This window comes from Papaver somniferum, chromosome 6 (genome assembly GCF_003573695.1).
Source record: "Papaver somniferum cultivar HN1 chromosome 6, ASM357369v1, whole genome shotgun sequence".
NCBI lineage: Eukaryota > Viridiplantae > Streptophyta > Magnoliopsida > Ranunculales > Papaveraceae > Papaver > Papaver somniferum.
In genome coordinates, this window is record NC_039363.1 from 96,272,432 (window position 1) to 96,296,686 (window position 24,255).

Below are 24,255 nucleotides of genomic sequence, written 5' to 3' on the forward strand. Positions count from 1 at the left end.
GCAGAATGAAGTTGTCAACAGATCATTGGGAAATTTAATTTGTGCTAAGATTGTCGAGTCTCAAGAAAAACAATGGGAAACATTTCTACCTCATATGGAATTTGTATTCAATACCTCTGTGAACCGTTCTACAGGTAAATCTCCATTTTCTATTGTTTATTCGAAAGTACCAAATCATATTCTGGATTTGGTTGTGTTACCTAAACCTTCCAAGTCTCATGCAAAAGCTGATCAACTACTTGACAAAGCTTCTGAACTTCATAAAGAAGTTAAAACTAAACTTGAAGATTCTAATGTTAAGTATAATGTTGTAGCTGATCAACACAGACGGTTTAAGAGTTTTGAAAAAGGAGAGCTTATTATCATACATCTTCGGAAAGAGCGTTTTCCAGCTGGTACTTACAACAAAACTAAGATGAAGAAACATGAACCTTTCAATATTTTGAAGAAAACAAGTGACAACGCTTATGTGGGAGATCTTCCTACAAACTGGAACATATCTAACATATTTAATGTGCAGGAAATTTTTACGTTCCATGGTGAGAACAATTTAGGTTGACCAACTGGAGGCCAAGTTGTTTTCAAGAAGGGGGACTGATGTAGAACATCTCTACATTCTTTCTTTCTTTAGTTGACTTGAATCACAAGTCTATTTGTTTCCTTTTTTTGGACTTCTTTTAATGTTTCTTACTTTTAGAACTCTTCTAAATAGGCTCGAACTTGTTAGAGAATGGAATTATTATTATCAATATTATTTTCACAATCTCTGTTTCGGGGCATTATTACTCCTTCTTTTCTTTCAACCTGCTTAGTTATCTTCGTCCCTTCGCATCCCCTACAACCTACGAGTTGTATTCTTCTCAAAAAGTTCTACATTATGTGACTTCTGGGGATTGGAGATGCAGAGGCACTTCTGCTTATAGGTAGAAGGAAAAATAATGCCGAAGAAAATAAACCAAAAGTGAACATTTCCTTAATAATCAAAATCAAAAATAAAAGAGAAAAAATATAGATAGTTAATGTCCTATCAGAAACTAAATTCCTCTATTTATAGGTATTCCAATAGCCATGTAAAGCCAGCGCCATAAACTATCTTGTGGACAACACTGCAATGAAGACCTCGATAGGTCGTACATTTTAGCCAGCTAAATCAACTTTTCCTTTGCCTGTGGTATATAGATTAAAATAGCTTTGCAGATACAACTCCAAGGCTGCCTGTTGCATGTCAATCTTGTTTCCCAACACAAGGAAGGGGACAGTTGCTAAGGACTTGTCCTAGAGAAGAGCGTCTAGTTCCACTTTTGATTCGGGAAACCTTGCCCAGTCAAATGCATTAACCAGATACACAACAGCATCCACCTTGGCGTAATAATCCAAACCATGCGAGCGATTTGATGTCCACCCAAATCAAAAACCTTGAACTTGATCTTTCCAATACTTAATTCCTCCGATGTTGGAAACTGTGTAGGTTGATGCTGAACTAATCTCTACAAAAAAATCGCAGATTCGTATATCAGTAAACGTACAATTGTAATAAGCCTAGAAAAGATGAACGAAAAAATAAATAAATCAAACCTCATCTTTCAGCATCTGAAGTAAAGTAGTTTTTCCCGTATTATCAAGCCCTAAGAGCAACTGCAATGGACGACTAAACCCAAATGTTTGGTCCAGATACGTGACGCAGTCGAACAGAGTAAAGATCAAAAACCAGACTATACCCAAATTTTAGATTATATTTGGTCTGGAGTACGGACCAAAACCAAATTTGGTCGAGCGAATTTATAAACTTTGCCCGTTAACAGGCGTTTATATAATGCACGCTTCAGATGAAGCGTTTGTATAAGTCTCGTCCCGCGGTCAGGCGGCGGTATAACGTACGCCCCAGTCAGGCGAAGCTGATATGTACGCCCGACCAGGCTCACGTATAATGTCCGCCTGATAACAGGCGTGAGTATAATTTTCGCCCCATTCAGGCGTGCATTTTATGGCCGCCCCACTCAGGCGTGCATAAAACTCACACCCCACACCGAGCGGACATTATACCTTATACTCCGTATGTTACCATGTTTGAACTGATGAAAATAGTCGACAAAAATGTTTATACCGTTGGTAATTTTCGAACGTTGGAGAAAACAGAATGTTGGACATTTTCGAATGTTGGAAAGTTTGAAAGATATTTTCGAACGTCGGAAATTTCGAAAACTAAAGGTTTCTTTCATACACTTATATATACACTTGAATTCCTCTAATATTTCCCCAAAAACTACTCATTCATACTATCTATCAGCAGCAGAAGAAGTATTATTTCGTCTTTCAAATCATTTATTAGTAAATTTTCACCGAATCGCTTACAATGGCACCACGAATAGCACGAGATCCAAATTTTACGAAAATCGAAGATGTAACGATGTGTAAAATTCATTTATCAATATCTCAAGATCCTGGTGTTGGAACTGATCAATCAGAGGCGGTGTTGTGGACTCGTATCAAGGATGATATTGAACTTCATTTACCTAATAAACCAGAGTGGTCTTGGAGTTCCTGGAGAAAACGATATCAGGGAATAAGTAAAGATGTGGCGTTGTCTTCGGTGAAAAAGGCGGAAGTTGATGGTGAATATCATACTGGATGGGGTCCTGAAAAGAAGGTAAGTATTCTTTATTTTTTGAACAATTATTTTCTAATATTTACACGCCCATGAACTTAACTGTTTTAAAAAACATTAACAACTTGAAGAAGTAAACATGCGGTTCAAGGAATGCAATAATGGAAAAAAACTTAAGCACGAAGATTGCTACCCAATTTTATTAGAAAATATAAAATATAATCGGCGATCGACTTTTGTATCCGATACGACGCACGATTTGGACAGTTGTGAGAATAACGAGGAAGATGAGGAAGGACAACAAACAACAATTCAAGCCGAGTCCGATAACGACACAGATAGGGGAGACATAGAGAACACATATCTCCATAAGATGGGGAAAAAAGCAGCAAAACGATTGAAGAAAACTGGGAGAGAGAAATCCACTGTCCAAGAGGAATTGATGGGAATAATTATTAAAGAACAACAAAATTTCAATACTCATTACCAAGCACAATCAAGATTCAAGATGAAACAAAGAGCAGCAGAGTTTGCAGCAAAACAAGCCGAACATGCGGCAAAAAAAGCCAAGGAAGTTGAAGACGAAGAATTTCGCATCATTATGATGGATCTTCAAAAATTGGATCCTGTACAAAAGGAGTACTTCGAACTTAGTAGAGAGGACATAGTTCGGAATAAAAGAAACCAATCTTAACTCAAAGGCGGAATAGTTGAAAACTTTATTATCTCTCCTATTTGGTGATTAATAGTTTTAGTAGTATAACTATTTTTTAATATTTCTTATTATTACAGTTAGCCGTATTATTATGTCATTTTTGGATTTTAAGTTTATTTCCGTTGAATTGAATTAAATTTAAACGTTTTTGGAGCAACTAAACGTAATTAAAACTTGATGATGATTACATAAAAAAGAGATAATACATTTAAGTAAAACAATTCGTCCAAAAATACTAACCAAGTATTGATCAACATCTTTCGAACAATAATTATAGGAAAGTTACAACATTCTAATTTAATCATTCGTCGGGATTATAGTGCGCAAGATTTGATTTGAAGATTTCATAGCATTCCTCATGCTCAAAATCATTGCCTGTCTCGTGGTAATATTCCAACCGACCTGTAATTTGCTGCAAATTTAAACAAAAATAAGTTACATATATGTTTAGCTTAAATATAGCTCTAAGCATAGGATTTGAAATATATTCTCACCCGTTCCTCATACGCCATAGTAGGATTCCATATGTTAACATTATCCTGAAACACAACAAAAGTTTCCACCTCCTTGTTGATGCGATTGAACCTATTTTGAACATTTTTTTTAGTTATAGATTTTTCATTACCTGTTAACGTATCGAATATATCAAAAATATTTGACCAAAAACGGTTGCGGGGTTGCCCTGAATAAAGTGGATCTATTGTAACATTGATCCATGCTTGAACAATACCAACATTTTCTTCTTTAGAGAATTTTTTCATATTTCGTTGCTGAACCACAGACTAAAGAGATTGTTCTGGGTGGAGAAAAGTAGAAAAATAAGAATTCTATAGTTTTATAGGATAAAAAAAAGGAATTGACATGAATCAATCATAATCTATTGGGATAAGAAAACAGTAATTCCATATAGTATCGACAAAAAAAATGATAAGAAAATGATTTTATTATTATCCAAAGTTAAAAAACAAAGAAAATGACAATCATAAGCTTTCATAAAATAACAACCCATACAATAACAATCAGTGTCCAAATTTTTAATTTCCATATTCTGACCATATACGTTCGATCAAGTTATCACGCAAGAGAATATGCGCATCTTTATTACGGATTGCACGTCGGCGTTGCTCATCTCTAATTTGGGAAAACTCCTCACTATTGCCTCTTAATATATTAACCGGTGCCGGGTTGATACGTTGTTCATAAACATGTGGCCAGTCTCCGAGTAGACGCTCATCCTCGACTATTATATTATGTAAGATAATACAGGTTTTCATGATATAGGCAAGCACATCTGGATTCCACATTCTTGCAGGTTGTTTGATGATTCCAAACTGTTGTTGGATTACACCAAATCCCCATTCTACATATTTTATTGAACCCTCTTGCATCGATGAAAAGATTTCCTTTTTCCTACCTACCGGATGTTTAATGGCCATAATAATAGTAGGTATCTCTGGGTATATGCCATCACCTAGATAATACGGCATATCATATGAATGTCCGTTTACCTCGTAGCTCACTGGTGGTGCTTTTCCAGTTACAAGACTTCAAAAAAAATATGAACGGTTCATAACATTAATATCGTTGTTAGATCCGGGCATACCAAAAAATGCATGCCAAAACCATAGATCATAGGCCACCACCACCTCCAACACGATACTTTCGCTCCCTTTATATGCGGTGTAAGCCCTGACTCTATCGACGGACATTTATTCCATTTCCAATGCATGCAATCTAGACTACCTAGCATCCCTGGAAATCCCCGGTCTTTGTTTTGCTTGAGCAACAGTTCAACATCACCAGCAGTTGGTTCACGCAAATATTCTTTCCCATACATGTTGACAATCATCTTACAGAACCTCCGAGTAGCTTCCAACACAGTGGTTTCTCCTATGCGTAAGTACTCGTCTATTGCATCTGCCGCACATCCGTAAGCTAACATTCTTACTGCTTCTGTTACTTTTTGATGAGGATTTAATCCTAGAACTCCACAAGCATCGGGTTTTTGAACAAAATATTTGTTTGATTGGTAACACCTTCCACTATTCGGTTAAACAATTGTCGACGCATTCTGAATATTCTGCGAAAAACATTGGGTGGTTGGTTTGGGTACGGAGAAAAATAGTCGTTCCATAGAAGTTCAGCTCCTGCATCACGATTTCTGGGTATTTTGATACGAGTTTGAGGCCATTTTGAATTTGTAACAAGGACTCCCAAACTAACGTCCATGTTATTTTGCATAATTGCTATTGCATCATCATCAGAGGAATAAAAACTACTATTAGAAGATGAAGAAGAAGAAACAGAAGAGCAATAATGAGTGGTTTTCTCATAGTTTTCCATTACTATCTAAAGCAGAAGAGGAGTGTTGTCATTCATATATTGAGTGATCAGGTCTTTAATTTATATCCAAGAGCATTAATAAAAAAAAAGGAGATGGTGAGAGATAGTGATTTTCTTGAAAAAATAAAGTCTTTTCCAAAAAAATATAAAGTGTTTGTCAGTAGCCTGATATGACTATACTCTATATGAACGGTGTAAAAACTATACACACTGCCTACTCTCAAACTTGAGAGGACTACTAAAGGGATAGTGGAGAGAGTATACTTGAAATGACTACTCGCTGAAAGATAAGATAAGCTATTAACTATCAGTAGGTCTAGTAAAAACTATACACACACCAAAGATAAAGATAATACTAAAGACAGACCATCTAAATAGTCGTAACCAATTAATCATTCATATTATCTGTATCCGAAGGCGCCGATCGAGGTGGCATAAAAGGCATCTGCATTCTCGGAGTGGTATTGACTGAGGACATTGTTTAAGATGATCCTTGACTCATAGAACCCCAAACTTGCGGTGGCATTGTTTGGGAAAAGGAACCGAACCCAAGGGGAGGTTGGACAGCGTGCGGCGTACGGAAAAGAGACATTTGTTGCTGCAAATCTATGTTCATAGTATTCAGCCTTTGTATTTCTGCTTCTTTCGCCATAATAACGTTCATCTTCTCCTTCGTTTGTTTTAATGTAAAATCGCGAAATTGTTGATTAAAATCAACATGTTCTTGAAATAATGTGTAAGTTTCGTGCTGTCATGAAAAAATAAAATACATAAGTACAAATGTATAATAAAATATCGAACGTAGAATAAAAAGTCGAAAGTTAACATACGTGGGATAATAGATGTGGAGGAGGGATAGGTACATGTTCAGCAGGGTGTTCAATTGGGTCCGTATACAAGTCACCGACAAGCCCATATGTTTGGTCTTCCCAATTAGGATGAGTCACATAATCGTTGTAGTTAGTTACCTTTCTCCAGTACTGCAAATATATATCATAATCTTTAACAACTTACACTATCTCTGTAGCATCGAGCAAACCTTCACTTTTTAGGCGTTCTGCTTGAATACTGTCGATATTCCCAATAATTGTGTGTAGTTTTATGGGAACATCAAAAGTATAATGGTTTTGCCTCCAGCACCTTTCTCCGAGGTACATGTTATGATGTACAGTTAGAAAGGGAATACGAATGCAGTAAGTATGATATATACTACATAAGCATGAAAAACAAAAACAAAAAAATGTTATTGGCATTTAGCAACAATTATCGAATAAAATTTAATTATTAACTCACAATGTCCATGTAAAAAAATATATATCTGGAGTCTGATAGCCTCGAAGCCGTGCATCCCATATCAGATGAAAGAACTTCTCTGTATGATTCCCATGGGCGCCATGTCACTTGTTCAGCAGTAAGCTTACTCAGTAAATCCCTACAACGGAAAATATCATTTGTATTCTTCGGTACATTCCATTTAGAAGTTACAGGCCATTTTTGTTCTGTACTCCCCTTTGAGATGTCTGGTCGACATATGCCCAGGTATTCATGCCCGCAAAACTACTCCATGAAAATAATTAGCCAATTTAATAACTTCGCAACAAAATAAACAATAAAAGGAAGAAAAAACTGGATTAAAAGAATACCTCTAATATTTGGAATGGACCGCATAGTGTCTTCTGTCTCCTCCCACTTAAACGGAGTGACGCATACAATCTCGAAAAAGCGGCACCACCCCAGTCATACGTGGATACTACATCAAGATTTTCAAAAGCATCTAACCATCCAGCATCAATACAGGTCTTTACATTAGAAAAGAAAAAATGTCTCAAAACATACATGAAAAAGGCAATTGCTACTCTATAAGCAAGGGTGCTATCATTTTCAGCCGCAACCAACTTGTCTTCTAAGAAATATGAGCTTAAATATTTAATTGTAATTGAATTTGAAACCCACGACGGAACTTTTGGACAGAGCGTGACATCTTGGATATCCGGGCATCACGGTGAGAAACTTGTCGTGGCATTTGGGCTGATTAGTACTCCAGATGGAGAGCCCCTAAAAGTCTGGAAGAACCTTAGGATCTGCGGAGATTGTCACAAACTCACAATGCTATTAAGTTCATCTCTGCCATTGCGAACAGAGAGATCACTGTTAGAGATACTTATAGATTTCATTGTTTCAAAGAAGGTAAATGTTCTTGTGGAGATTATTGGTGATAATGGTCTAGCAATTTGCAGGAGCATGCGTATCTTGTGGATTGTTAAATTGACTGACAAGGATATTTTTACAAACGGGAAGAAAATAAACGAAAAGTGCTTGAAGAATAATCCATATTGTAGAAAAACAATAATAATCAAAAATAAAAAGAGAAGAAAATATAGATTGTTTCTAGCTATCACAAACTAAATTCCTATACTTATAGGTATTGCGATAGCCATTCAAAGCCATCGCCATAACCCAGCTTGCGGATAACACTGCACATGAAGACCTCGATAGATCGTACACCTGACCCAGCAAGATCAACTTTTCCTTTGCCTGTGGTATGTAGATTAAGATACCGACACAGATCCAACTCCGGGACTGCCTGTTGCATGTCAATCTTGTTTCCCAACACAAGGAACGGGACAGTTGCCAGAGACTCGTCGTCTAGGAGAGTGTCCAGTTCCGTTTTTGATTCCGGGAACCTATTCCAGTCGCATGCGTCAACCAGATACACAACAGCATCCACCTTTGCGTAATAATCTTTCCAAACTCTGCGAGCGACTTGATGTCCACCCAAATCAAAAACTTTGAAACTGATTTTTCCAATACTTAATTCCTCGGATGTTGGATACAGTGTAGGTTGATGCTGAACTAATCTCTACAAAAAGAAAAAAAAAAATCGCAGGTTCTTATATTAGTAAACCTACAAATATAATTAGCCTAGAAAAGATAGAACGAGTGAAGGAGAACGAAAAATAAATAAATCAAACCTCATCTTTCAGCATATGAAGTAAAGTAGTTTTGCCAGCATTATCAAGCCCTAAGAACAAGATTTTTGCTTCTTTTCTCCATAACCCAGTGTTGCAAGAACTCCAAAGAACCAATCCGAAAGAAACATGGTTGGGTTGCTCCAATCCTCAAGAAACATGGTTGAGGTTGAACAAGGCACGATCTTATAAGCTCTATATCACTGTGACACACTATTGACTCGATATTTATAGACAACTGCTTACACAGAGTTGGGTATGGAAACTAATTCAATGTTCAGCCATGAATAGGAATTAATGTGCGTGTTTTAAATTTTCCTTGTGGACTAAGCTTTGTTGTTCCGGGTCGGCTCCGGATCCTGTGTACCTCCTGTACCCCTCTCCCACCCAATGACAGATGGACACGTGGACATATTTATTTACCATAATAAAGGGTAAAAAAAAAGCATACCATTGATCTCTTTGTGAATTACTCTCTCCGCCCCTAATTAGTTGAGTCATTTGTAGTTTGCACAATTGTTAAGACAAGGAAAAAAGGGGAGTATATTAAATATTTTCTACAAGTATGTCCTTATGGATAATAACTTGTAAACTCCGAAATGATTTATCTCTTAAACTATACCACTGTTTTTCGTAAACTTTATATCGTTGAAAAACATTTTAAAACACCTACGTAACGAGTATAAACATGACTATCAAATTATGCATATTTCTTATAATAACAACAACCAATTAAAAAGATAGTTTTAGAAATATCTCCTTGATTAGTGAAATGGCTCATCTATTTGTGGGACAAAATTTAAAACCAAATAGCTCAACTAATTGGGGACGGAGGGAGTATCATAACTTGGGAACTAAAAAACGTATTGCATAATTACTTTCTGCTGAGATGTGTTTGTTGATGAACTTATAATTATGAGCAAAGAACAAACATAAAATCTGACTCATAGAATTGACCAACAAAACTGTTTGTGCAGTTACACATTTAGGGCTAATTTTCCATAATACTTCTAACAAATCAACAGACATTATAACTAAGGTGCAACCTGAAAAAAATTGATCCTTTCGAACAAAATTTACTTTGTGGTAGGTAAATTACTCATCACCTGGTATGTATTCAAAGATGAAGCTCTCGCACATTTACTGTCAAAAGCTTGATGAACACCAAAAAAGAATATGTTGTGTTGTAATTCCAGCATTACGAGCTGAGATGGAAAATTTGGCAGCTAGGTTTGAATCCCTTCTTTTCTGCAGCCTGCTCAAACTTCTTAATGATAGATTCATTCTCTTCTAAGCCAGTTTGGACAAAATACCGAATCCACCAGGACGAGCTTCTCAATTTGGCCTTTTGGAGTAAACATCAAAAAAGGATAAACATCGTTATATGACAACAAAATGATTTATAACATTACCGAAGATTCCACAAAGAGTAGATAAACACATACCGGTCTTCCAAACTTTGATTGCTCTCCAGCTTTAGCTTTTTGCTTACCAGGATACCCTATGTAATTATATTCGAACAACAATGAGAGTCAGCAAAATTTAGTATCTCAACCACAGTTGCACTGGAATAAGTTTTTACATAAAATCCTGACCTATTTGGAAATATTATTCCACATGTGTATAGGTCTGTCATCATGTAGAACCCATCACTTAGTAACATATAACTAAAATTCGTAAAAGAAATATCTGACAACTAAGAAGAAGGAGACGGCATGATACTAACTAGACACAGATTTTGAAGGACAGTGAGCTAATTGTATGTTTAAGCACGTTACTGGAAGCAAAAGAAGTGTTTATTCATTGCGAAAACAAAAGCAGTCTTCAGTGACATTAACCCAGTTGATATCTTGTTATCGACTAGCTAGTCTAGAAAAGAAACCGTAACTGATCAGAAACTTACCAGCAAATATAATAAGGCCATCACTTGCTACCCTCGCCAACTCAGGCAGAGTCTTGTTAAGGTACTTTGGGGACAAGTAATCTAGTGCATCCGAGGCAATAACAAGATTAAATGACTTTGGTCTATATGGCAGTGGAAACTTGATATCAGCAACACGTACAACTCCCTTGCGAATGAGACTCTTGCAGGGAGCATCAACTTCCTCTATGTCATATGGTTCCACACCCCAGGCTTCGGTATCCTCTTCTTTCAACAATGCAGTAACCACGGAGCAAGAGTCGGGGCCTACATGCAAGACTTTATGCATGGTATCACCATAAGCCTTCTTCAGGATAGGTATTATGCTTCGAAGTTCAGATGTACACGAAAGTTCACCTGCATTTACATACATCCATCAAGATCAATAAAAAACCCCATAAATCTTCACAACAGTTAGTAGCCAACTTCTAATGCTGCTTACTAGCTTCGGCCAAATGTTTATAAGAACAATATAATTGTGTGACTTTTGACTCACTATCCACGCGTATTTTCCTGTATTATAAATTGTAGTTGCTCCGTAGTGAAGTTAACATGGGGAACTATAAACAAGATTCACAAGCACTCCCAATCAAGAAGGGAAAAAAGGATAAGAAGGAAAAACTTATTTTTTCTAAGAGGAAAAGGATTAGATAGTTTCATAAGCAACAGAAAGGCATGGTTCATCAGCATACGTGGGACAGCTTAAAAATATGGATGATAAGCATCCATAGCAGTTAACGGTGTATCTTAGTTAGCGACCTCCATACTGTTTCCTCAAAATAATATAGTTAGTAAAGTTCATTGCAACTATGATGCCAAGTGATGCAATTCCAGTGTGACTATCATGCTTATTATTAAATAAATTAGATAAATGAAATTAGCGGATAAAATCTGGTGAAACATCTGATTATGAGATTCCTTCTTACGAGACAGGTGTCACCAAGCTTCTTCTAATACCGCCGATAAAAAAGATCCAGATCTAAGGACTTTACGCGTAGGACTCCATAGCGTATTCATATTCTACACATGCTAACATTGACGTACATCAAAAAAGATTCAGCAATTCTTTTTGACAACTCTGTTCATTCCATTTACGCACGTCATCTTATCCAAGAATGTTGGTTCCACACTGCATGCGCAATTGCCAACTAAAGGAGTTGCAGAAGCAATATCTCTAACATGGAAATATCCCTCGCTGAACAAGTGTTATCTACTTTCTAAGCAAGTTATTTTTAATAGCATACTAAATGACATGTAATTGTAAACCATCAATTTATACCTTCAAGCTTACTGACAACTTCTGCATCATTACTACCTCCACCTGCCATATAAGTAAATTCAAACAATTAGCTCGCGCGAGTTTGAAATGAAACGCAACAGTCGTTGGAAATTGGAATGTTACGCAATCTAAGAAGTGGTTCATTGTTTCTCCTGATCATATGTGCAAAAACAAATTAAACTTGATATTGCTACATACTGAATTAGAGCTCTGGATTTGAACTAACCTGAACCACTGTAATAGTAACCAATAAAAAGAAGCGCACCCTAAATTTACACAAAGAAGAGGAAAAGAAAAGGGTGAACAAGGTTAGTATTTGGACTACACCACAATTTTTCTGAAATTCTAACAGCTGATCTCACAGGAACTTAAAGATGGATTGATCACAAAGAATCACATGGTCCAATTATTGCATCAATGATCCGTTTAAACAAAAACAAGAAGGACAAGGAATGAGAATTACCACAACCACAAGGCCAATGGGTAGTAAAGAGGAAGAGCGTGACTTATGATGCAAAGAGCCTCCAAATGGAGTACTAGCACCGTCTGCAAAGCGCCGTGCGGGATTCACTGGCCTCCTTGACATGTTGATCTTTGATAGCTATTGGTCACAAAATAAAGCAATGACCTTTTGCAAATTTCTTCTGAAAAAATAAACAAATTATTAGTGTCATTACCATACCAATCATTTACAACTACCAATTGGAATTATCTTTGAAAGGGGAAAAAAAATAACAGAAACTAAATAAAAATGAAAAAAACATTAAAAGAAGAGTTCAGTATAGATTGCACAAAACCGCATTTAAGAAAAAGCAATCACCAATCTAATTAAACAGATCTTATGACAATCACATGATTAAAATGGTAAATTCATTCGTATGTACAGATCTATCTATAAACCTATCTACTATATAATTTACATTAAAATTCACTCTCTTCTAACAAAAATAAAACAACTTTTTTTATTATGAATGCAAATTCAATCAATAACCCAGAAACTTCTGTTCATTACTCAAGCTAAATACCTGAATTTGATAAACAAATCTAAACCCAGAAGAAATTATTAAGAAATAGCAATAAATCGATTAGCAAATACCTTAAAGTTATGGAAAATGTAATTACTGCATTCAGGATGTTCAAAGTAATACCCTCTGTAGAAACGGATCTAGACACACTCAGCTCAAGAGAGAGGAGAGAAGATGATTAAAATATAGAGTATGATTAACCGAAATAACAAACATGAGAGGGGAAGGAGGGCAAAGAAGAAGAAAAACAGAGCGAAAGAAATTTGGTCCCAATCTATAGAAGAAGGAAGGTCTTAATTATTGTTTTTACGGAAATAGACAGACACTTGTGTGCGAAATGGGGTGTTCAGAACCACGCGGGCAGGATATCAAAACCTTAGTGTTATCTACAGCATCCTTTAATACACTATAGGGATCCCAATGCCGTTGTAAGCCGAAAATTGGTTCAGTAAAACCTCTGTTTAAGAATATATTGGGAATGGCTCCAAGAGCATAGCTCAATGGTATCCTATCAATTCCACTGAGGAAGTCAGGAATTCAATCCCCACCGCCAGAAATAGATTAATTAGTTATATAGTGGGCTTCGCGCTGTTGGGTCTAACAGTGGGGCCAATACAACTGGATGGGTTCGGGTAGGGTCTGGGTCCGACTTTCACGTATCAATCGGGGCTTGAAGAGGATTGGAGGTTTAATATGATAGTTATAATGATATGGCCATATGGGAGGCTTAATCTATGTAAAAGTTCAAAACTACCCTCAATAAATTTAATTTATTATCCTTTTACCGTTCCACTTCCATTAACTAATTAGTCTAGTAAAAAAAATTGAAAATCATTAACTAAAATCTTTTCTTCTTCTTCTTTTGTTCTTATCCTCTTTTTATTTTCTCCTTCTCCTTCTTTTTCTTTTTCTCTTCTTCGTCTGAGATGATTAATCGTCGATTCAAAAAAAAATCATCGTCGATTAAATTCATTGTTAAAAACCATGGTGAAGACAAAGGAAAACGCAGAATCGTCGGAACAACCTCCCCTTGAACCAGATAAATCAAGTTCTGAAGGTGAAAATGAAATTGAAATTCAAAAAGAAGTGAATAAATGAGATGAACCAGCCGCCGAGACTCCTGATATGACTGGAATAAGGTATGAATTGAAAAACTCATTCTTTATTTAAGCGTTTTAATGATTATTCAGTTGGTTTCAAAAATTAGGCCTGAAAAAACAGTTTTTGAAACTGTTTACGGCTGGGAGTTCTTGTTTTCCCAGCCGTAAGTACCGGTTACGGCTGGCCTCACAAAGAACTCTCAGACGTAACATGGGCAATGCAGACAGGAATTGAGATATCTAACCGCAATAATTTTTTTAAGGATAGGTTATTCCTAGCCTATCTTCTTCTGAGTTCGAAATTTGATTTAGCGGTGGCGTTTACGTCTAGTTATTCATATCCGTAATTTTATTTCCTGGTCTTAGAAGTTATATCCTACCCGATATGTGTGTAACGTCTTGGTTGATTGCTCAAATTCCCATTCGTAGTTGTCACGGCTAGGTTATTCTTAGCCATAGCTTATACTGTGTTGAAAATTAATCCAGTGGTACCGTTTACGACTAGGATTTTCCTATCCGTAATTTGAGAAACAAAGCCTCAAAATTTATTTCCTATCCGTTATTGTTGTTACGTCTTGGTTGATTACTAAAAATCCCATCTAAAAACTTTTTTACATCTGGGACTGTCAATTTTTCCTAGCCGTTTTTTTGTGTCCCGGCTTGGGTTGTGTCTAGATTTTCCAACCGTATTTACTTATTTGCTTTTGTTTTTTAGTATTTTCTGTATCGAATCAACTTTGAACAGAGGAAATGAAAAGAGGAAGAAAAGATCCCAAGAAGTAACACCTTGTAATGTCCCGACTCCGCAACCTTGTCACACAAAACTATTGGGTGCAAATGCAAGGAATGTCACCTGTGGAGGAATGGAAGGTGGAGTTACCACTGATGGAGGAAATGAATATGGAGGAAGTGTAAATGTGGTTGTTGAACAACCAAATTTAGAGATTGAAGAAGAAAACTTGGACGAAACAAGTGCTGCTAATAAGGGTAAAGGTGTAATGGAGGAGGAGATGAAGGCGAAGAAGAAGTATCCACCAAAAGACTCAACAAGAAAAATCATTGATGTTATGCAGTTTTTACCTCTCAAGAAGAATGGGAGACCTTGGGGTGAGCCAAAAGATCGATCTGTCTTGTTTGGTTACCAGTCATCATGGGCTGCTAGGATTTGTGCCGCAAAGGTAATAAATCAACTTTAACATATGTTATTTTATTATGGATCGTTAATTGTAACAACTAAAATTTAATATTCTTTATAGTTTTCCGATAAAGCGGTCCCTAAACTAAAGCACCAACAATGAATTTTTTGGTCATTGGATAGAGAGCATCCAGATGTGGTAGTCTTGGTAAAAGCTTCGGGGTTATGGTCTGGAATTGAGGCTTTGCAGAAGACCTATAATGTTGTAATTGTTTGTAGGTTTAGAGAAATATTCTAGCCCGTAACCATGAATTTTCCACTCTCGTTCGGCGAGATGACTATCACTCTGGATGATGCAAAGAAAATTACCGGTCTTGCTTTGGAAGGAAAAGCGGTGTTTGAAGGTTTTAACAATTCTATTCCCTTTGATGAACTTTATGTCTTTTATAAATATTGTCTTGGGTGGGGCAAACTTGAAGCCGAAGAAGAGTTTGAGATAGGTGACAGATCCTTTCCTAGAGCTACAAAGCCATACAGTGTACCGGGCGAACGTCATGAATCAGTTAAGATTGCAAGGAACATTAACCTGGTTCGTCTGAAGGAGAATTTAATTTGAGGATTCTGGCCCCAAGATTGCTAGTGGAGCGATGGTGATGGACGCAGCGAGAGCTAGACATATAGTTATAACTTACTTGTTGCACTCTCTTGGTACCGTCTTTTCCCCCGATTTCTCAGGAAATAAGGTAAATGATTGTTATTTGTAGTGGTTGAAGACTCTCAGTCTCAATCCAGAAACAAATGAGGTATGTAGGTAATCGTGGGGAACCGCCTTCCTTTCGAGTGTGATGGAAAACCTTTGCAAAGCTTCTAGGTGGAACGAAACACAAGTTGTGGGATGTTGTTCTCTTATCCAGGTATCTTTTTTTCCATATAACAAATGTTTTTTTTTTACGTTTCTATTGGTTTGTGGGTAATATCTTATTTATAATTCTTTTTTTTCCCCGTAGTATTGGGCTTACGACCACTTTAAATGCTTGAGGCCTTCTCGGGATAAGAATTGAGTTCTAGAGAAACCTGCAGGAGGAAGATACCCCTTTCGAGGGACCCAACACAAGGTTAAATAGACGGAAATGGTCGACATGAGGAAAGTGTTGGATGCTTTGATAATCGATGATGTGGTTTTTGATCCATATTTGAGACTTGATGAGGATGGAGAAGATGAAGTTGGTGATAGAGTATTTTCTGATGTGGAGACCTATGTTGGACCTTTGTTTCATTCAACCAGGTTCCAGAAAATAGGACCTGAAGCCTCTCGTTTTAAGCTGAGCATAAGAAACTCTCAATTTAAGGACAAAGATGTCAAATTGACCTATGAACCAGCACTGTTGATCGATCATTGGAACGCTCGTTCCGAAGAAGTAAACCAAATGAATAGAAGAGCACTTCATGCTTCTCATAGCACTTCCGATGCGGATGAGAATTAAATGGAATGATATCAATAGTGGCCTCATCTTTATGTGGAAAATTTGGATCCAGAAGCGAGGAAATACTTCAAGAAGGGAGAGAGTTCGACATCAAAAACATCAAGGAGTGATGAAAGTGATTGGAGGGAGATGATGGTACATGTACTACTAATTATGTTTGTATATGTTTAATTTTTTTTAATTATCCACAAATAATTACAATTTGTGTATTTGATATGAAAAAAATAGGTTAACGAGTTAATTGGGTGGTCGATCACGTAGTATTAATTCGGGTGAGAATATAACGGTCCCTGAACAAAGATTACTCCGGAACCGAGTTAAAGGCATAATAAACCCTGAAAATGGTGTCTATATGCTTATGAAGTGGACCGACCAAGGAGAAGTAAGAGGACTAGGTTTCCTTCTTCTAGCGAGGACTCGGATACTCCCTCCAATGAGCATGTTCAATCAAAGCAAGGAAAAGGTGGTCGAGGTGGACGTGGTGGAGGTAAAAAAGGTGGACATTGTGGAGGTAAAAAAGGTGGACGTGGTGGAGGTACAATTGATAAAAGTGGTAAAGGTCCAAGTGATCGAGGTGGACGCGGTGGAGGTAAAAAAGCACCTCCAATTCAAGGTGGCCGTGAAAGAGGTAAAAAAACTGAAGTTTTAGAAGAGGTTGTGGAAGAGGAAGTTTTGGAAGAGGAGAAAGCAGACGAGGATCCGGATGAGGCATCACGATCGGGTTCGGAGTCTGACGAGGAATCCAATGAGTGACTAATAGAGATATTTATGAACTTTTTGGTATTTTGTTTCATGGATTTTCTATCATCTAAGACTTTGATATGGATTTAGTATTTTCGTTATTTGGTTATGTATTTGGATGGATATCTTCGAACGTACGAATGAATGTTAGTATTTACTTTCGTCTATATCTTTGAATGTTCGAAAACATCAACAAAATGGAAATTATTAAGAACTTAGGGCTAAGTCGTTTCTCCACGATACCTAGCCGTAAATACTTATAATTGTAATCTAAAAACAGAACTTTTATAGATGGACGGGTTTTCCAGAATTGTTTCTCGGCTGGGTTCCCAACCGTAACATTTGTTACACGGTTAGGAATCCTAGCCGTAATGTTCTCTGAGTTTGTCAAGAAAAATGACACATACCCTCGGTTAGAATTTTCTGTCCGTAAACAGTTAGGTTTCTTAACCGTGTTTGTATTATGGTTGGGAAAGACCTAGCCGTGTTTTTTACTGATAACCAAAAAAAATTGAATCCATGCTACGGCAAGATATCCAGACCGTGTATCTGTTATAGGGTTAGGTTTCCAAACCGTAGAACTGACATGAAGTAAAAACTCAGTTTTACGACCTGGATTCCATCCGTAAATATGACATAAAGTAAAAACCCCAAATTACGGCCTGGACTCCTGACCGTAATACTAACATACACCAAAACTCATAGGTTTGTACTTTTTGACGGCTTGGTCGACATAGCCATTTCCTAGCCGTAACTAAAAAAATTTCCTTTGTGCCATATCCTATCAGCTACTTTTTGAATTTTGAAAAATAGATTCGTTAGAAGGCTGATTTATAGAAGGTTTTAGATATTCAACCACTTATTTATAATTGAAATAACTCCACCTCCATACAACCACCCATTCCAAATCAAAATCACACATTCTACATCAATAATCTCCACCGAAACCCCGACAAACTCAATGCAATGTACTCAAAGTATAAATCCAACTTTACTTTAGAGGAAGACATATATCTTTGCAAAAAATTTGTACCGTGCTATCCAAAGAGGGGGAGAAGAACGAAGGAAAAGGTGGTTTAGTTAGTCAATTGTATTGGAGTAAGATTTTTGACAATTTTTGTAGTGAAACATGTAATACTAATAACCATGATGGAGTTGAATTGTATCTTTGATTTTCAGACATACGCAAAAAAGTGGAAGAATATACGGCTTTACTTCGTATTTGCAAGAAACTTCAACTTAGAGGTGAGATTGATGATGAAGTCGTTTCTCAATCTAAGAAGGAATGAAGAAAATGGAAAGGTTATAATTTCAACTTCGAAGCTCAATTCGCCATCACCAAAGACTTCTTGATACATCGAAAGGGATGTTATTAAAACTAACTTTGTAATGAGGATCTAGTAAGTATGTAATGGTTTTATTATGGTCTATTTAATGAAAGTATTACTACCCTTCAGTCGTAGTATGTATTCATGTTGAAACTTAAAATTTCTCAACTTACGGACGGGAAAGTTTCCTTCTAAACATGTTAACCCAGACGTGATACATACTTAGCTGATTCCAGGAAAAATAAAGATCAAAAGTTCTTCACTTCCCATCTGTTAGGACTATTTATGGATGGGAGTTCCGTATTTACCTTTGTACGGCTGGTTCGACACATTTTCCCAGTCGTAACATGTCAAAAACTCATATTTTGCTCGGATTTGAATCGATAAAATTGCTATTGGGAGTTGATTATAAGGTTTTCCTGAGTATTGTGACGAAGGGTTTCATCATTTTTCACCAAAGTTTACCAAATTTTTTTTTTACCAAAATCACCATTTTTCCTTCTTCAAAATCCAGGAAAATCAAGTTTTGATTTTCAAAAGATTAACCATTTGATTAGTCTAATCCATTTACTAATACTGATTAGTTAGCTTAATCATTTTAATTAGCAGTAATCAAATTGAGGGTAGAATAAGTATAACAAAAAATATCAGGACAGGGAGTTCTATGTATTAGTTCATGATCCTATGCAGCCCCAAAAAACCCAGCCATTTAAAGCCCCAATAATAGGATTCAAGAAATATGTGTACTTGGGAATATTCATGCATATGCATTGAAAACACAAAGATGTATCTAAATATATACAAAAACTATTTAAATGAGGATTTATTTTGTATTTATGTGTATGAAATTTGTAATAAAAAAATCACATATAACACAACTATCACATCGAAAATTGAAAAATGAAATCATACGAGTGAAAGATATTTGTATTAAGTTGTGCACAAAAAATTAAAAAATCCATTTTGAAGCAAACTGAACTTGTGAAATGGTTACAGGAATCTCTTCGTCTTAAACTTTGATGTATGACAAGATCTACATATTTATATTATAATGTCAATTATTCTTATATGGAGGTAGGTTCCTTACGAAGGGACCAAAAAAACTTACGACGTATTCTAATATGGAGTTTATTCCTAAATATAACTGGCCCAATCCGTGACCAGAAAATTTTATTCTTCTACGAAGGAAGCCTAATAACCATGCACCAGCAAGGAACTGTGAAGATAGATTTGTGAGTTTAATTTGAAGTTCAAAGTACCTTAGGAACTCTAATTTCATCTTCCAAATTTCAATGTCATCTACTGGTTATTATGAATTCTATCAAAAGCTATTAGGTTTTAGTTTATGAAGATTCACAAACACTATTCTGGGTCTATCTAATTTTCAGGAGATGTCATTTATTTGTGGTAGGGTTTTTGATTCATTAGAGAGATTATCAGTTTTAATTGTAAACTTTAATGTAGTTTTGGATTCGTAAAACTTAATCTTTCATATAATTTTTTTGATTGCAGAGTAAATCTGTGAAAGAAATGAGTTGAAAAATATGTGAAATTTGTCGAGATGAAGTGGAGATACGACAGAAGGAGAGTTATTTATTTCTTGTAATGAATGTACATTTCCTGTTTGTAGAAATTGCTATGAATACGAGAGAAGTGAAGGTAGTCAATCTTATAACCGTATCAAAGGTAGTCTGAGAGTTGAAGGAGATGAAGATGAGGATGATGTTGATGATTTCGAAAAACGAATTGGGTTATTGCCAGTTTTATACTTTTTGTTTATTCGAAACCTATGGATGACCAGGTTCCATGAGGTACCTTAAACCCCAGTAACTATTTGTCAAAGAAAAATCAGTAACCATTATCTTAGAAAAATCAGTAATCTGATAAATTTAACTAAAAATAGAAAACTTTGGTATTTTTCTTGGATATGATTTTATTAACAAGTATAGCATATGTTGGTCAAGCTCATGACAACTGAGTATGTGACCAATTAGGGTTAGATGGATACTTAGTATCTGGCCAAATATATTATTTTTTCTATTTAATTCTGCAAAGTATATGCAATGTGCCTATATTGTATGTACTTGTCAAGAGATAATAGTGATTCGTTTGCACGGTTATTTGGATTCATTCCTACACTCTAGGATGTAGTTATCTTTTGTAATATAAATATTTTTATAAATCTATTGTAAAAGATGATCAGTGAAATATATTGTGTTTAAGAGTTATTCTCTTTTAGGATTGTTTTCTCATAAACAGGATTGGTTTCCCTTACAAACCAAATCAATTTCTACTTGTTATGATTCTTGTTAAGAACATAATAGTATATTGGATAGTTTTTAGCAACACAAAAAATTATCGAATTTTAGAAGTCGCATTTTAAAAAATAAATTGTACTTACACATTTTAACTTTGGCTGAAAGAGACTGAAATGTTATATAGTATTGTAGACGTAGAAAAATTTATCTAGTATTAGAGGTATAATACAAATTCATACTACGTCGGTTTCAGAAAAATGTGAGGAAATAATTTATTTATGAATGGAAATTGGGTTAAGTAAAAATAACGATTAAGATTAAGTTCGTTAGGAAAAGGCATGATCTAACGGTAGATGACCAGTCACAGGTAGCTGGTCAAGAAGGACATGGCCCTTCGATGGGACATAATCTGATGGGCGCAGTTACGTCCGTTTGGAACCGTTACCTCTTCCCAAATCGTTGGGTTTTTCCTAATAAATATATATCTTCCTATTTGTCAAAAAAACTAACAGAAAAAATTTGAAGTTTGATTAAAATGCATTCTTGAGTCCCTTTAGAGAGTTTGTGCTACAAAATTTCGCGTTCATTGTTCGGTGTTATCGAAGTGCTGCGAAAAACATCGATGTATTGTTGAATGCTAGAGACATATGCCATTTATATGTAACAACATTATATACATGGCATCTAAAGTAAAGAGATTACTCACCTCAATACACCCATTTGATATTTTGGTTTCTGATTCTCCATTGTCAAGGTGCATTTTTTCTTTTCTTGTTGATTTCCGTTCTCGTAAGGTTAAATTTACTGAGTTTGTAGAATAGGTTATGGTACCGAACAAAAAAAAAGAATAGGTTATAGAAACAACCTATATGAGAATTTTCTTAGTATATAGGAAGGAATCTGTATCATTGTTATTGTGATTGATAGCAACATTATATCTAGTTGATTGTTCTGAAGTTGTGTCACTTTATTTGACGGGTCTCGAACCAGAACTTAGGTTGTAAATCAGTCTTAATCAGATTGCACACAAAGTGTTTGCTTTTCTGCCAACTAGAAGTCTTGTTATGGTGGGAGCACATTGGAGTTGCCGATTTGTGTGGTAATATTAACATTAATAGACCGCTTGGAGAAGTAGAAGTCAAAAGCCAAATAATTTTGCTTCACAAAACGTCACATTTTCGATTTTTAAAAATCATTTTGAAATTCTACACCCAAACTGACTTCTGACTTTTCGACTTCTAGAAATCAAAAAATTATTTTTGATGTGCTATCCAAACAGGCTAATAACCAAAATACCCAACAAAATGACTTTTTCATTTTTACTTAAAAATAAATCAAATTGGAAAAGTGAAGACATCATTTTCCTAAAACCCAGGGGAGTATATGGATACCCTAGTTGAAACAGGTCCATTTTCGGTCGCAGAACTATAATACCACACAGAATTACCATGATCACCCCTATAGATTTTCCTTGCTTTGAATATCAATTCCTTAATAAATCAATGAGACGTGTGTCGGCAGCTATTCCACCTTTTTATTGTTATTCAATGAGCAATCTTGGTCCTTCTATTAAAAATTTATTGCACTACTGAATTTAAATAAACAAGTTCACATGATTACTATTTTATATGGAGTACTTGATACTTTGCTTTAATTGTTTCGTCTTTATGCGCAAACAAATTTAATAATTTATGAATCTTATTATTGGGGCTTAAAAAAGGTGGGTTTTTGAGATTTTTCGGAGTCATGAAATAACAACCTATATGACCCGTTATCTATATTTTTCTCTAATGTCTAATCTACCATTAATTTAATTAGTGCTAATTAAATTGATTAAGCTGACTAATCAGTTTTAGTGAATCGATTAGACTAATCCAAATATTAACTTTTTATAAATCTAAACTTGTTTTTTTTGAGTTTTGAAGAAGAAAAATGGTGATTTTGGTGAAATTGTTTTGATAAATTTTGAAGACAAATGACAAAACTCTTCATCACAAAACTCAAGATAACCTTATAATCAACTCCCAACATCAATTTTATCAGTTCAAATCCGTTGAAAATCTGGGAAAAAAATCTGGAATTTTCTGCAGTAACGGCTGGGTAAACTTGTCGACCCGGCCGAAAATCAACACAACGGTTGGGATATTAGAAATTCCCATACGTAACACCACAAAACGGTTGGGAAATTAGGAACTCCCAGCCGTGATTATAGAGACGGACAGGAATTTACAAACTTCTGGCCGCTATTCTTCCCTGAAAAACCTGAGTCTGCAAAACGGCTGGGTTTACAAAACATTCCCGGCCGTAATTAGATTTGAAAGTTGAGAAATTTTTTGATTCAACATGAATTCTTAATACGATTGAAAATTACTAATACTTTCATAAACTAGACCACAATAAAACTCATTACATGCTTAATATATCCCCATTACAAAGTTGGTTTTAATAACTTCCCTTCCGATGTATCAAGAAATCTTTGATGATGGTCATTTGAGCTTCGAAGTTGAAATTATAACCTTTCCATTTCCTCCATTCCTTTTTAGCTTGAGCTACGACTTCTTCATCAGTCTCCCCTCTAAATCGAAGTTGCTTTCACATACGAAGTAAAGCCATATACTCTTCCACTTTTTTGCGTATGTTTGAGAATCGAAGATACAATTCAATCCCATCGCGGTTGTTAGGTTACCTGTTTCACTACAAAAAAATTCAAAAATATTCTTCCAATAAGATTGACTTGGTACACCACCATTCCTTCGTTCTTCTCCCTTCTTTGGATAGCATAACACAAAATTTTGACAAAGAGATAAGTCTTCATCCAAATTTAAGTCGTGTTTATCCTTTGAGTACATTGCATTGAGTTATTAGGAGTTTTACTAGAGCTTGTGGGTGTGATTTTGATTTGGAATGGGTGGTTATATGGAGAACAAGTTATTTCAAGTTTAAATAGGTGGTTGAACAGCTAGAACCTTCTATAGATTAGTCTTCAGACGGATATATTTTTCAAAATTCAAAAAACTAGCCGATTTGAAGTGGTACAAGTGAAATTATAGAGCATTACGGCTGGGAAATGCTAGGCATACCAAGCCGTAATTCTGTATGACCTGCAGAGTTGGTGGTCTTTCAGAGTTACGGTTTGGATTCCTGGCCATAATCCTGATTGTTTACTTTTAGCCAGAAAAACGGCTGGGATTCATGTCCGTGTTGGAAATTACGGCTTGGATATGTAGCCGTTTCTATGAGCCCTTTTTTTTTTGTTTACCAGAGTACTATACGGCTAGGAATGTCCCAACCGTAAACTGTCACGGATGGGTTTCCGAACCGTTTCCCACATAACGGCTAGGAAGTATCTAGG

The 24,255-nt window shown here is 35.8% G+C and overlaps 1 protein-coding gene and 2 pseudogenes across 1 annotated transcript; all 3 read right to left on the reverse strand.

Annotated features, from left to right (window-relative positions):
* Positions 1 to 1,048: 1,048 nt before the first annotated feature.
* LOC113291153 lies at positions 1,049 to 4,081 on the reverse strand (annotated as a pseudogene).
* A 3,890-nt stretch (positions 4,082 to 7,971) lies between these two features.
* On the reverse strand, positions 7,972 to 9,210 carry LOC113288485 (annotated as a pseudogene).
* Positions 9,211 to 9,545: 335 nt separating this feature from the next.
* LOC113288487 (probable pectin methylesterase CGR3) lies at positions 9,546 to 13,164 on the reverse strand. The gene is made up of 7 exons (XM_026537534.1): positions 12,929 to 13,164; positions 12,296 to 12,476; positions 12,059 to 12,098; positions 11,833 to 11,874; positions 10,536 to 10,910; positions 10,078 to 10,133; positions 9,546 to 9,977 (listed from the first exon to the last, which is right to left on the reverse strand). The coding sequence occupies exons 2-7, from the start codon at positions 12,416 to 12,418 to the stop codon at positions 9,831 to 9,833; spliced, it is 783 nt and encodes a 260-aa protein (XP_026393319.1). The 5' UTR covers positions 12,419 to 12,476; positions 12,929 to 13,164; the 3' UTR covers positions 9,546 to 9,830.
* Between the last annotated feature and the right edge of the window lie 11,091 nt (positions 13,165 to 24,255).